General features: G+C 31.6%; 1 protein-coding gene across 1 annotated transcript; it reads left to right on the forward strand.

Annotated features, from left to right (window-relative positions):
- The first annotated feature begins 1,127 nt into the window (after positions 1-1,127).
- LOC7487796 (probable pectinesterase/pectinesterase inhibitor 7) lies at positions 1,128-3,104 on the forward strand. The gene is made up of 2 exons (XM_002302690.4): positions 1,128-2,166; positions 2,290-3,104. The coding sequence occupies exons 1-2, from the start codon at positions 1,182-1,184 to the stop codon at positions 2,979-2,981; spliced, it is 1,677 nt and encodes a 558-aa protein (XP_002302726.1). The 5' UTR covers positions 1,128-1,181; the 3' UTR covers positions 2,982-3,104.
- The last annotated feature ends 12,916 nt before the right edge of the window (positions 3,105-16,020 follow it).

Raw genomic sequence — 16,020 nt, forward strand, 5'->3', positions numbered from 1 at the left:
CTTACCACTGGGCCACCATCTATAAGAGATGTTATATATATATATAGTAGTGTCTTTTTTTCTATGTTTACATCTTACATAAATCATCCACAATTTAAATATACTTTTTTTAATTATCTCCCGTGAGATTTGAAGATCTTACAGCTTAATGTGCATTTAAGTTTGCATAATCTAACTAGAAGCAATCGGACCGTCATTAACTGGAGTTTTCTGGGCCCAGCTCTCCTAAAAATCTAAATTTCCAAGAGGACTTTAAGATTTTTTCAGCTTATTTGGAAGAATGATTATAGTTATTTTTTATTTAAAAATATATTAAAATAATTTTTTTTATTTTTTAAAAATTATTTTTAAAATCGACACATCAAAATAATCTAAAAACATTAAAAAAATATTAATTTGAAACAAAAAAATAAAAAAAAATTAAATTTTTTTAAAAAATACTTTTAAAATACAAAAACAAAAAAAATATAATTTTCAAATCTAGTAGCCTTCTAGCTGCAACCAGCTTTGTTATCGTAACTATGAGACAGGCCAAACCAATGATTTGACTATAAGGAGATAGAGAACAAATCAATTCTTTGACAATTTACTCTCCCTTAACTTTTGTTTGCAATTTGATTGCTGCCTTCCTTGAATGAAGAGCACTTGGACACTCGGATTCTTCTCATTATATCTACGGTAACTCATTCTAGTAGCAACTCGTTACTGTAAACGAGATGATAATAAAAATTAATTCCAGCTGATTAAAGAAAGAAAGTGAGATAGACTTAGTCAGCTGATTAAAGAAAGAAAGTGAGATAGACTTAGCAGCATGTAGAGAACCGTTGAAGAACGACTAGCACCGAATAGCAAGTGGAGTTAGGGATAGACTACGTTTACTCAGAATACTCCTATATTGTAACCTGCATGGATAACAACATAATGTTCGTGGAAAAATTAAAAAATATTCAGCAAATATCCTTAGGCAGCATAGGAGACCTACGCGTTTTTCAGAAAGTCATGAAAATTGACTTCGTAAAATACAAGATTGTCTGCATACCAGGCAAATATCACTAACAGCCATGTTGTAATATGAATCCAGTCATAAACCACTTAATTTCCAATCCTCTATAAATAAAGCGAACCCATTTACACAATTTCCTCAAACTAGCTACTTATAGTTCCCCTTTGTCCGAAAAATAATGGCTTCTAAACTCATCTCTCTACTAGTAATAGCTGCTGTTCTTCCTTTCTTTTCCTCTCCATCTTTAGCAAATGTCTCTCCAAGTAGTCTTGTCAGCCCTGGAACCCTTTGCAACGACACCCCAGACCCTTCCTATTGCAAATCTGTTCTCCCTAAGCAGTCTACCAATGTCTATGACTCTGCCCGACTTTGCGTCCGCAAGTCTCTATCACAATCCCGTACATTTTTGAACCTAGTTGATAAATATCTCTTACGCCGCTCCAGTTTGTCTATTACTGCAACTAGGGCTCTTGAGGATTGCCGGTTTCTAGCTAATTTAAACATAGAGTTTTTGTTGAGCTCCTTTCAAACTGTCAATGCTACTAGTAAAACTTTGCCCGCTTTGAAAGCTGATGATGTACAAACTTTGCTAAGTGCCATTCTAACAAACCAGGAAACCTGTTTAGATGGCCTGCAGGCCACATCTTCTGCCTGGAGTGTAAGGAACGGTCTCTCAGTCCCTTTGTCTGATGACGCAAAACTTTATAGTGTTTCTCTTGCTTTTTTCACCAAAGGTTGGGTTCCTAAAATGAAGAAAAGGATCACATGGCAGCCTAAAAGCAAGCAGCTTGCATTCAGACATGGACGATTGCCATTCAAAATGTCTGCCAGGAACCATGCAATTTACGAATCAGTCAGTAGGAGAAAGCTTCTCCAGGCAGAGAATAACGATGTAGAGGTTAGTGATATAGTGACGGTGCGTCAGGACGGACAAGGGAATTTCACAACCATCAATGATGCTATTGCTGCAGCTCCAAATAAAACCGACGGCAGTAATGGCTACTTCATGATTTATGTCACCGCTGGCATTTATGAAGAGTATGTGTCCATTGCAAAGAACAAGAGATATTTGATGATGGTAGGAGATGGCATAAATCAGACGGTGATTACTGGGAATCGTAGTGTTGTTGATGGGTGGACTACTTTCAATTCTGCTACATTTGGTAAGAGCTTGATACCTTCGACGTGGTCTTAGAATAGACTAGCAAATTTTATAATATTTAATTACCAAACAATTATATGGACTTAATCTAGCTAATTAATCAGATCTGTGATCCATGTTGCAGCTGTAGTTGGACAAAACTTTGTTGCAGTGAACATAACATTCCGGAACACAGCTGGGGCAGTCAAGCATCAGGCTGTAGCTCTTCGAAGTGGAGCTGATTTGTCCACATTTTATAGTTGCAGTTTTGAAGGGTACCAGGATACCTTATACACCCATTCTCTGAGACAATTCTACAGGGATTGTGATATCTATGGTACTGTTGATTTTATATTTGGCAATGCTGCTGTTGTTTTCCAGAATTGCAACTTGTATCCGCGGCTACCTATGAGTGGCCAATTCAATGCCATCACTGCCCAAGGTAGAAAAGACCCGAACCAAAACACAGGCACTTCTATACACAATTGTAATATTGCAGCTGCTGACGATTTGGCTTCAAGCAATATGACGGTCCAAACATATCTTGGGAGGCCATGGAAGGAATATTCAAGAACTGTTTACATGCAAAGTTCCATGGATACATCGATAAATCCTGCTGGTTGGCAAATATGGAATGGAGATTTCGCACTCAATACATCATATTATGCAGAGTATAATAACACTGGACCGGGATCTGATACTACAAACAGGGTAACATGGCCAGGTTTCCACGTTATTAACGCCACTGATGCTGCTAATTTCACTGTCTCTGGCTTCTTGCTGGGGAATGAGTGGCTACCTCAAACAGCAGTTCCTTTCTCTAGTGACTTGATATGAGCAGCTTCTATGACAAATTGTTACTAGTTCTTTTTTTCTATTCTTTTCTTTTGTCCTTTTCTTGTAGGATATTTAAAGGTTGTAATTGTTTGGTTGTAATTGCATACAATTTTATAAGTACTTAAACTTGCGTTGGAACAAGAACAAAATCCTAGTATACATATTAAACATATAATAGAATATTCAAAATGAATCAACCAAGATGCTAGCATATATCCTAACATGTACTAAAAAAATTATTATACTTGAAATAAAATTAATGCAGAACATATTTGGACGAAGAAATGAAAATGTTGTTGCCAATAATTACACCTTTTATTTTTAAGATTAAAATTGTCACTTAGATGATTTTCTTGCAAATAATCTTTTAAGATTTCAATAACTTAACTTTTAAAAGATCTTATTCACTAAAAAAAAAAATTAAAGATTCACTTTCTTTAAAAGTTTACAAATCAAATGAATAATAACTAACTTTTAAAAGATTTTATTCACAAAAAAAAAATAAAAAATTAAAGATTCACTTTCTTTAAAAGTTTATAAATCAAATGAATAATTCAACTTAATATTTCTCTATAAAGTACTAAAATTTAAACTCTAGAATAAAGAGAGAAAAGAGCAAAAGACTAAGCAAAACTAGAGGCAATAAAAACAGTAAAGAAAAAGGCAAAAGAGCTACAGCAAGATATGCAGAACACCTCCCCTTCAACCATTTTTTATCTCCCCTTCAACCCTTTTTTATATTGACTTTTAAAACCAAAACTAAAGAAAGTTCTTGCCATTTTACCTTAATTATCCACCATAAAAGATAAAAAGTTAGTTTTTGCCTTTAAAACTAGATGATTTTATTTAAAAAATAAAATTGTTCAAACTTTTCATTCATGGATTAGCTAAACAAAAATGGGTGGCAAAAACAATTATGAATTAAAAAATTATTTTACTTCAAACTCAAACTCAAGCAGAAGATCATGTCCAAATCTTGGCTCAAGACTTAAGACTTGAGATGTAAGGATCAAGGTTCGAGCCCAGGTAGTGTTGTTTTGTGCCAAGTGGAGCCAAGTAAGTATATATGTAAGGTTTAAGCCCAAAACCCACTTCCCTTAAGGCCTATCCCCTTTAAATGTTTTGGTGCCATACATGCTCATTTTCATTTTATTTTTTAACTTTCTATTATATCAGCTACAAAAAAAAATTATCTTTTTTCTATGTGGGATATAGAGTTTTGGATTTCACAAAACATACTAACCGAGAGTTTTATGAGAATTTTTTTATCCATAATTTGTTTTAGTCATAATAATGTTTCATATTAAAGCACTTATGTTGGGGAGTAATTTCCAATAAAATTTTAACTCTAAAAATGAGTAAACTCCATTTTTAATTTGGCTTTGAATGTGTTTGTTAACCATGTTAAAAGAAAGTTCTAACAATCTTCCGCATGAATGTTCTTAGTGAAATACTATCATAGTTACTCAACTAATTAATGACACAATATATTGAATTATTTGACTTGTGTAAATTCACACAATAGTATTCATAGAGTTTTCTATCTTGATATTTCTTTTAGTTCGCATGTTTTCTCCCCCAAAACAATTCTCAATACATAAGTGTTTTAGAGAATTCATATTTTTCAAATTTCTCAAGGAAATATCCATGTTTTTTCACTCATATTGGTTATCTTTCATTAGGAATATTCTATTAAACTCCATTCAATATACCTAAATATGAATATATCTAAGAGCATTGTAGGTGACACATTTTTTCATCATATGAATAGGCAAAAAAAATATTTTTTTAGTGCTATTGAGAGTGTCATATGACTTAGTTTTTCATTTGAATCTAGATCTTGGGATCTTTATTCACCAAGGTAGGATTACTATCATTACACTCTGTATTTGATGGCTTTAAGCTCATTTTCTTCAATAAATTATACACAAGCTCTCTCTTCAAACCTTTAGTTAGCAAATTTGTAATATATACATATGACTTTACATAGTTAATAAAAATTATCTTATTAGATAACAAGTGTTTAAAAATATTATGCCTAAATGTTTATGTCTAGAGTTACCTTTATACTTGCTACTCTATGCCTTTATATTGCTAACTAATTGTTGCAATTGACACAAATTATTATTAGCCATAGTTATAACTAATATGGAATATCCTTTAAAAAATTTCAAAACCACTTCCTTTCTAGCTTTATTGAGATTAAGAAACTTTTTTTTCATCATAGGTTTTGTGATGCACATTTTCTTAGAGCATTTTTATGACACAACTGTTCCACCGAGTATGAAGATATATTAACTAGTCGGTTTTGGATTCTTAGTGTTGGATATTCAATTTGCATCACTATACCCTTCCAATGTTATTAGGTATCCAATGTCTGAGTACATCTTAGATTACGAGTACAGATTATTTGGTGTTATATGGTTCATAACATATATCAAACTCCAAATTATTCAAGAATATTCTATTTGGTTTATTACTATATTTTTAGTTTTGAATAGATGTGCACTTATATCCATTGGTGTATTGATACTGCTATTTTCACCTTTAAAAAAGTTGTCAAAACTTTTCTCAACATGATGAGATTAGAACAATACTAAACTATTAGATATCCTAGTAATTTTTATTCCTACTATGACATATATTGTTGTTACCTTTTTTATATACAAAAACAAAAAAACCAGAGAAAACAAAGAAAAATACAAAAAAAAAAATATACAATGGAATACGCATGTAAAAGGCCTAAAAAGGACCCCCTAAGTATGTTGGTGAAAGACTAAAAATCCAAGTAAAAGTTGATAGACCAAAATTTTCAAGATTAGCAAAATTAGCAACCCAAATTTTGATTAACAAAAGGGCCCATTAGTGAAAATGCTTTTTTTTTTTTGTTTTTAAAGACTCAATTTCAAGAATGAAATTGGGATTGCAATCAAATTCTGCAAATACTACTTTATCAAGCGATCTCTGTCTAATTTATGTATTGTCATTAAATAATGTTAAACACTAGTTTTTCGAATAAAAAATAATTAAAAAATTAAAAATAATTTTTATTTTATTGGGTTGGACCTGGTTCAATGTATTTTAAGTTTTGAACCGGAACCGGTTTGGCCGGAACCGGTTTGGCCGGAACCGGTCCAACCGGGACTGTATGCATGTTACACTGTTCATGTTAATTAATTAGCATGAACAGTGTAACATGCATACAGTGTACAGTGTATGCAAGTTACACATACAGTGTATGCAAGTTACACATACAGTGTATGCAAGTTACACTGGCATGCTAATTAATTAGCATGCAGTGCGTAAATATGTTGGCCATTGTTTACTGTTGAAACAAAAGCAGCCGGATGCTGCTTCGCAATTTCTGAGTTTGCAACGCAGTAAAAGGTGGGATCCATGAACAGTTAACAACGTTTTTTTCTATAACCAAACAGATGTTTGCTGCGTTTTATTTCAACCGCAGCCACAGCCGCGTAGACAAACGGAGCCTGAAGTTGACACTATTAGATAAGGGGTCTCCTTGACGAGTACACAAGGCTCTGAGCAGGTATCTTCACATCATCAAGTTTAATGGGACACATTGTTTTCTATCTTTATATGAAACACAACTCCAGTTTTTGTGGGGACTAAGTGGCTGTGTTTCATTCACATATTTTGGTAAAACAATTGTGAGCTTCATTCACTTTCGTTCAGACGTGTTGAACCAAGGACAAGTCTTCTTTTGCTCCACCAGAAGTCTTCAAAATCATAGACCTAAGCTATATACATTGTTTTCATGCTGGAAAATCATAGTCCATTACAGTACTTTCAACTTCAAACTACTTCAAATATTGTATCTTTTTCCCTAATTAAGGAGATCATTCTTCCACCCATGGAAACAGTTAGATGAACCCATAGCTCCTTAAAGTCTTAATTCCAGGTTCAAGGACACGGGAAATGGGTGCCAACTCTCTCACTGGCTCTAATACAGACAGCTCCGTGAGACAATTCATGTTGGGGCATCAAGACTTTAAGGCTTAAAAACTTCAAAAAGCAAGACATGACAATCTTTCTATTATGGATGGGACTTGGAAGTTGGATCTGCACCAAGCACATAGCTTTGATGTTGCCATAATTTCCAAAACCCCATTAATGGGATGAAAAAAGTCATGCGGGCCTAGCACATGCATGGAATTATTGTTATTTGGAAAAAATATGGAGCCTGTTCAATATATCTTTCAAACCTCAGACAGAAAAGTTGATTTGGTTCCTATATATTAATTTCACTTGTCAATACTTTGATCTACATTTTCTCTCTATTCAACCATGAAAATCACGTGCCCTAGCTTTTCTTCTACTCCACCATGTCAATGGCATTATCCTCTCCCACTAATAAATCCATTCAACCATAGAACAACCCTCTTTATAGGCTTTCAAAAATCCTTGAGAGCATGACACACTATCGAAGGTCAAGACTCTTGATCATTCCCCAACCCACATTCAAGACAACATAAAAGTTAGAGGGTACTTCACTCACATCTTGGACCCCATAGAGCCTTGCATGGGATTCAAATTTCCCGCCTGGTTCTGTCTACTCTATCTCCTTTGGAACCCCATTAATTCAAATGCATGAAATCAACATGATATATAAATCTCCATTGATAAGCCACTTTTGCATTATTCTGCCCCTTCTGTCAGGGACATGCAATGATTTAGGGACAAAAAGATGGACCAAGTTTGAGAGGAGAACAAAACAGAATTAAGCGGGCCTGCAATATCATTTTTCATGGAGGGTTTGTTGGTAGATACTTCGTAGATACAGTCATGGGTTTTTTTATATATATAGTTTGCTCCCCTACTTGTTACTGCAAATTTAAGAAATTATTTATGAAGAGGAAAACGTATTATCTCGATTGAGAAAGTGAAATCCCCTGAACATGACAAGAACCTTGCTATAAGGCCTTGCTGCTTACATATTTGTCTTTCTTTCTTCACCAAATAGCATGAGAATAGCTATATGACCGGTGTTCCACCACGGGTTAAATATTTTTATTTTTCATAAAAAAATATATATGCAGTTTTCTCAACGTATTTTATAGTTCAAAAAATATAATAAATCAAAAAATTTATCCACACATATAATCAAATAAACTAAAATTTATGTGCGCTAATAAATAAAAAATTATTAATGACACTTAAAAACAAAACTTGAAAAACTGAAAGAAAAACATAGATCAAAATATTTAATCTTGAAAAATAAGATATTAAATTGATTGAATAAAAAAAAGAATAACATGTATGGCTACACATTAAAAATATCATCTGAAAATAAATATTTTTTTATTTTTAAAAGCATAGTTTATCTATATAAAAAATAAAAACAAAACCATAGATGAACCAGAAAACCTCTTTGAAAATTAAAGACATAACTAAAAAATCAATATTATTTAAAAGAGACCCTTTGAACAAAATAAAAGAGAGGAGGTTTTGTTCATTTTTTCAGTTTTTAGTTTTTTAATTGATCACGTTACTTTATCTCTTTTTAATTACATTATTTAAAGTTATATTATCATGACAGTCATGTCAGACCTAGGCACCTTGGGTTTGACAGCCATATCAGTAATAGATGATGTGTCGCCTGTTTTGCCTAGATTCTGACTACTGTGGTGATCGGAAAATCAGGGCCTATGCTTTTTTGACCCAAAAACCTATTTTGCAACCCATTTTTGACCCAAAACACCATAGAAATCATGACAAATCCATTCATAGCCTTAAAACAAACCCAAAAAACCGCCTAAAAAACCAAACTCAACCCAAAACCAAAAATCAACCCGAGTTCAGATCTGTTTTTTCATAAACTTTTAAGGTACAAAAACGCCTAATATGAACTCCCAGCATCAAATGAAACAATTTGACACAAAAATCTTTCATTTTGGTGGCCTAAATTGGTGCCAACAACAAGTTTCTCTCTCTACTACTGAAATCTGGCAACCCCTCTCTCTCTTCTCTCTTAAAAAGGGACCAAAAAATAAGACTTGTTTGCCTAAAAATAAAGCTTGAGGACCAAATTGAAAAGAACAAAATTTTACACAGTGAAAATGTATAGTGAAAATCCCACGCATTTTAGTATACAAGTAATAAATAATTGACATGAAGGGAAGGATTCACAATATTTGTCGTGATTGTGAAAGTGCATTTTTTTTATACAATGTGGACTTACAGAGTTTTTACTATAGACCATTCTGAAACTTGAATTTGTAGGGTATTTGATTGGCATAGAGAAATGGTGATTTTGGGTTTTCATAGACATATTCTACTAGTCCATAAATACATGTATTAGGTCATTCAAGAAATTTGTTTGGTGCAGATCCCCTTCTAATTATAGTATACTCGTAACTGACTGTTTAGAATCATCTATTATCGTAGGCCCGATAATGTCATGTATGCATGGATGACTAAGATATAGCTCTTGAGCTTCGCCTCATCAAAACCACTTTAAAACGCAAGTTTTATCCGCCTAAAAGTCTCCAGCCTTTTATTCATGCTATGCTTTTTATTCATGCCATGCATTTAATTCATCATTTATTTTATATTGTCAATGTTGCTTACTGTAACGTAAGCCCATATTTTGTGTTACGATAAACAAAAAGCATGTGCGACCAAGCTTTACCCATGTAGAGTGAAAGTAGAATTTGTTAAACACATCCTAGCAGAACCATTGCAGCTCTTAGCACTCCAAAAAAAAGTATCATCAAGTTTATCATTGGAAAAGACATTGGTGCATTAAAAAAGTATCTCAAAAAAATAAATATTGTCATTGCCTTGATGTTTATAGCTGTTGTATAACACCAAAACCATAAATAGATCCTTTGACGTATTGGTAGCTTTTCGAGTAGATCATCGCGTGTTTATTGGGGAAGAATAGACGAAGACTATGATCAACTCCAACTCCTATCAATCTAGCAACTTCATATGATAGGGGGAGGAAGCTTTAAAGTGAAATTTATGATAGAACCTGATTGATTTTAGAGTCAGTGGCATTGCCTTCAGGCTTAATATGAGATGGAAGGCATCCATCCCATATTTAAAATGACCAAGTAAAAAAAATACACATACTACTGTAGAGTAGGCATTGCCAGGTGATGTAAGATATAGCCGAAAAGGTTATCTCATTGAGTGCTAGATTCCAACTCGTGTTCACAGGCACTTTCTATCACTGTCCCTTTTTTTAGCGATCACATTATAAGTCTCAATTGCATCATCATCAATTCAGAGAGCTTGTGGCGTCATTCCACTTCATTCCAGTAGTGTTGATGCCTTGGAGTAGGTTTTCATTGTGTCACACTCTTATAAGATCTCTTTTTATCTTTTTAGTATCAGATCCCAATTTTGATTATGGGTTGTGTGAGCACGTGATCACAAGGTTTGTATTAGTTGATATTAGAACAAGGCTTCGAGAACATGTCATATCCTTCTGAATTTTTCATTTTTCTAGTGTTCGTTAAGTTTTTTTTCAGTGTTTGCCTCAATCCTCTTCTTCTTCCTTGTGTTTGCGGCATATTAGTAAAAAAAATTATTATTTTGTTTTGTTACTTTTCATAAACATATCAGTAGCATGAAATATCAAATTGTCTTTCCAAATGCAAGCTATGAGCTAATAATTAAACTCTTGACTTAGGTGACCAAGGAGCTGAAGGAGGAAGTGGACTCAATTAAGCAACAGAATAATGGGGTTGATCACTAAAGAAGTGATGTTCGAAGGTCTATATAGGATGATAAAACTGATTTTGATGAGTTTGTTGATGATAACATAGATATGGGTGATGATGACTATGAGTTTGCATTTGTGGGCAAAGGAAACAGGTTCGGGCCAAATAGAGCAAGAAGGAATGTAAGTGTTGGATATGGTGGAGTTTTTTGTTAGAGAGAGAATTCCCAAGATTTTAGGCATTGTGAAGATTTAGGTATAAAGTTAGGTACCATTAAGTTGAAAATACTTGTTTTTCGAGGGAAGAATGATCTTAATGCATATCTAGAGTGGGACAAAAAGGTTGAGTGGATCTTTGACTATTATCATTACACAAAGTATAGAAAGGTAAAACTTGTTGCCATTAAGTTTATATATTATGCACTAATATGATGGGATCGGCTTGTTTTGAGTAAGAGAAGGAATGATGAAAGGCCTATTGAGTCATTGGATGACATGAAGGTTATATGAGAAAATGATTTGTTCCTAACTTTTATTATAAATAGCTCTTTTAGAAATTGTAAAGTTTACATCAAGGTTTGAAAAGTGTGAAAAATTACCACAAGGAGATAGAGATTGCAATTATCAAGGCTAATATGGTTGAAGATAGGGAATCTACTATGGTTAGGTTTCTTAATAGGCTTAATAAAGAGATAGCTAATGTTGTTGAGTTACAACACTATATGGAGATAGAAGACATGGTTCATATGGCTATAAAAGTGGAGAAATGACTTAGAAGGAAAGGACATGTTCAACCAGCATTCAATTTGGGTTCTTCATCATCTTAGAAGCCAAATTTGAGGAAAAGGAGGCTGCCCAACCAAAACCTTTTGTCCCTACCAAATCTGAACTACCTAAAGGTAAAGTTGAAGCCTTTACGGGTTTCAAAGGTAAATATGACACTCAACCTAAATGTACTCGTGATTTTAAATGTTTTAGGTATTAGGGGCTTGGACATTACACTTCAAAGTGTCCAAACAAGAAGATAATGGTGATGAGAGGCAATGGTAATGTGGAATTCGAGAGTGACAAATCAGATTGTGAAGACATGCTACCATTGAAGGATTGTATTGAGGATGAATTGGCATTACATGTTGAGGTGTACTTGGTTATAAGGTGTATACTTCAGGTTCAGGTCAAGGAAGATGATAGTGATCAGCAAAGGAAAAACATCTTTCATATACGATGTTATGTACAAAACAAGGTGTGTAGTTTAATTATAGATAGTGGAAGTTATACTAATATGTCTAGTACTACCCTTTTAGTAAATTGAATTTGTGTATTGTTAAGCATACTAGACTTTATAGATTGTAATGGTCGAATGATAATGGTGAAGTGAAAGTGACTAAACAAGTTGTGGTTTTGTTTTCAATTGGAAAATATATTGATGAATTTTTGTGTGATGTGGTAGGGCTGGGGTTATTTAATGACAGATTGGTTTTTAGGATCATTAGGTAGCATTGTAGGCTATAAATAAGCATTCTATCAAACTTGTATTGTTTTCTTCTCTTATTCTCTTCTTCTTTTCTCACAGCAGTATAGAGAATTAATTTATAGGTTTTATTTTTATTATCTCAACTATAGCTCAAGGCTTGTTTGAGCTTAATTATAATTTTGTTTTCAGCTAGGATCCATGACTTATTTGGATTAGGGTTTGGGCTTACTAGTAAAGATTTTGGATCAGTTTTTGTAAGTGGATCAATTCAGCCCACAAAGGTAAATCCATTAGGGTTAATTTCTCGAAACTATTTAAACATATATAAACCTAAATTCCAGGACCTTTGATGAATAATACTTCTGAATTTTTTAATTTAATGTGTGAGAAAGATTCTTACATTCTTTGGTTCTTGAACGAACTAAATCTGACTTTTCAAAGATTAATTGGCTTCGTGGCATCATTCGACTTTATTCCGATAGTGCTGGTGCCTTGAAGCAGGTTCTCATTATGTCATACTCCTATCAACCTCTTTTGGTTTTCTGATATCAGATCTCAATCTTGATCGTGGGTTGCGTAATCACGAGTTTGTGCCCCTTAAAATTTTTATATTAGATCCTCCTAATTTTTATATAATAAGAGGTTTTTAACAAAGTGGTTTCCCATATATGTTTCCCCTTGAAAATTAGAAGGATCTAATATAAAAATTTATTTAAAACCTCTTACTAACATGTACTAATTGAAATCATTCTATATATGATTCATTTACAATTTTGACTCAAATCATTTTTTTTTTATCAATAACTAGATCTAAAATAACAATTATTGGATTAAAAACTTGACATGTTTTCTTATTTATTAGAATTGATAACTCGATGAATTATATAAAATATATTAAAATAATAAATTGAATTAGAGTTTATACAAGTAAACCTTTAACATGAATTAATTTAGTTTTAGGTACAATATTTTTTTAACATTGATAGATGTGATCATCTAATAAAACATCCTACCTTCCTAACTTCTCAACATAAGAAGCTTGTCTATGAATCATTGATTTTATAACTCAATTCATTTATATGAACTATAGAAAGTGACTTAGGTTAGGTATGTTGGAAATTTATTTAAATAACATGGTTAATTAGAGTTCATTTTTAAAGTTAAAACTTTATTGAAATTTAATTTTTAACATATTCTATTTACATAAAAATTAACATGATTAAGATAAATTGTGAGTAAATGAGAAATTAATTTCAAATAACCCGTAGCTGACAAGTTTTGATGAAACCCAAAACTCTTTAAAGAACTATATTCCATATTGGAAAGATACAAAACTTTTCCAGTGTTTATAAAGTGGATGGTTGAAAAGTTAAAATTATATATAAATAGCACTCAAGCTTTTAGAGGGAAGAAATCATCGGTAAAGTGAGCTATGAGCTCAAACTCACATGCGCGCGTGCTTAGGCCTGAGTATGGGTTTGGGTTTATTATAAAATAATATTTTAGGCAACAAAATATTATTTTTTTGCCAACTAAAATTTTGACTTTGGCTAGCCCGTTGTTTGTTCAATCTAGCCCATAAATGTTAACAATCTCTTCCTTGCAATTCTGAACAGTTTTTTCAACTATAAAAATACAAATTTATGACCATTATTTTCATATTTAATTCTTGATTTATGATAGCTAATAAAAAATAAATAATGTAGAAAATAATTATGATTATTACCAAAATTAATTATTCAACTTTTTAACTTCCAAAAACCATTATAAAAAAAGGGTCAATGAAGGAAAAGTTTAATACAATTTTTTTTTCCAAATTTTTACACTCTTCCTCTCCTCAGTTTTTATATTTTTTTTCTTATTATTTTTATTCTTTGATTTTCCTCTAAAAAAACCTAAAGGTTATATAGGTTCATTTTTTGAGAGATAATTAAGTCCATTATTTTAGTTCAAAGACTTCAGTTTGAAAGTGAATTAAATCAAGATGGTGTCGTTGGAATCTTGAGAATTATATTGCAAATATCCTAATACACAAGTAATTAGCAATAAAACCTTAAAGATAAATTATTCATCCCTAACAACAATAAAAAATTCATTACTTTAAAGTTATTTAACAAGTAAATATCATTCTTTGTTTTAATTTAAGCATAGTTAATTTTATTATTAGTATGCATGGTAGGATTTTGATTTTATATCAATTGCAAGTTTGAATATATGCTTAGTATGTATGTTAGTATTCTTTTAGTATATTTATGTTGAAACCATATTTGTCTTGAGTTTAATTTTTGCATGTTTACAAATTTAAAATTGTATGCACTTTAGGCTTTCATTGAATGATTTTTTTTTTATATTTTGTATGCTCTTGTTATAATAAATTTAACATCTTTTCTCATTAGTCTAATATATTTACAAACTTTAAAATTAAGGTGGCCCTTAAACTTTATGTCTTGACTCCACCATTGTATGTAATGACACTAATCATTAATTAGGGTGAATTATTGAGTTTTAATAAAATAATTTTTTATTTTTAAATCACATATAGTATTAATATTTTAAGGAAAAATCATCTTGACGCTCCTAATATTTAAATGTTATAACACTTTATATATTGAGTCAAGTGTGTGCAAACTTAGTCCAAAAAACAATTTCAAAGATATTATAAAAACATAATTATAATTGATTTAATGTTCAAAGTGTCTTATAAATAAAATATTACATATAGACAGCTTCTTTGGAAACATTTTATTTGCAAAAAATGCATCAATAAAATATATTACAAGCCCTCACCTTTCTCTTGTATACTATTTAACTTCTTTTTAAACATATTTGTAGTAAATCAATAGCATAAACACCTCCATCAAGATTGCTAAATGAGTCATTTATATCAAATTATAAAAAAATCTAAATTAATAAACTAATAACATTAAATCATGATTCCCGCATAGACCATGAAATGAACTGAACATAGGTATAATCATGATTCAAACTTGGATTATTGATGATTTTTTTTAAAATAACATAATTGAAAAAACAATTGGCAAAATAGCATAATTTATACTCGTCGCGATTGGAAAACAAGATATTTATAGCATATCGCTATTTAGAATAGCGATATCTAAAAACATTATTAAATGGGAGAGAGAGAGGAGAGAGAAAAGGAAAAAAAAACTCGAAAACACATCACAACTCCAATTTCAACACCATCAATACCATCAAAAAGATCTCGAAAAGATAAATTCAATGACACCAAAAAAGATCATTAATGGTGACCCGAATAAGTCACACTTGCTACAAAAAATAAGTGAGCCACCTGCCACATTAAAATTTAATATTAAATGTTTTTATATTTATATTTATATCCAAAAAATATAACTAACCATACAATTTTTTTTTTCTTTTTTTGTAATTAGAGTTATTGTTACCCACTTTTAACCCCATAAAAAATCAAGAAAAAAATAGAAAAATAAATTCCAAAATACAAGAGGATATACATTAAAAAAGCCTAGAAGATTGTCCAAGTTGGTGGTGGAGGATCAAAATGACAAGTGGAAAAGTTGAAAGACCAAAATATATAAGATTGAAAAAATCGGTAACCCAATTCTAATTGACAAAGGGTCCTATTGGTGAAAATATTTATATTAGCGGTTAAGAAATACAAATTTGGATAGGTAAGGACTTAATGAGAATTTTGAAAGGCATAATTAATTTTATTAAGGACTTGATTCAAAGAAAAATCAATTTTTTTTAGTTAATTTTGGAGTTAATTGGAATAAATTAAAGTCTAAAGACTTAATTGGTTTTGTAGGAGGTTTAATTGGACGAATAAGGGATTTAATTGTTAGAATATTGAAGTTTAATGGGAAATTAGGGACTTGATT

The sequence above is a fragment of the Populus trichocarpa genome, chromosome 2 (assembly GCF_000002775.5).
Source record: "Populus trichocarpa isolate Nisqually-1 chromosome 2, P.trichocarpa_v4.1, whole genome shotgun sequence".
In the NCBI taxonomy this organism is placed as follows: Eukaryota; Viridiplantae; Streptophyta; class Magnoliopsida; order Malpighiales; family Salicaceae; genus Populus; species Populus trichocarpa.

Coding starts and splice junctions, on each gene's coding strand:
- LOC7487796 (XM_002302690.4), top strand. CDS start 1,182: ATGGCTTCTAAACTCATCTCTCTACTAGTAATAGCTGCTGTTCTTCCT. Junction 2,167..2,289: donor TTTCAATTCTGCTACATTTG/GTAAGAGCTTGA, acceptor TCCATGTTGCAG/CTGTAGTTGGACAAAACTTT.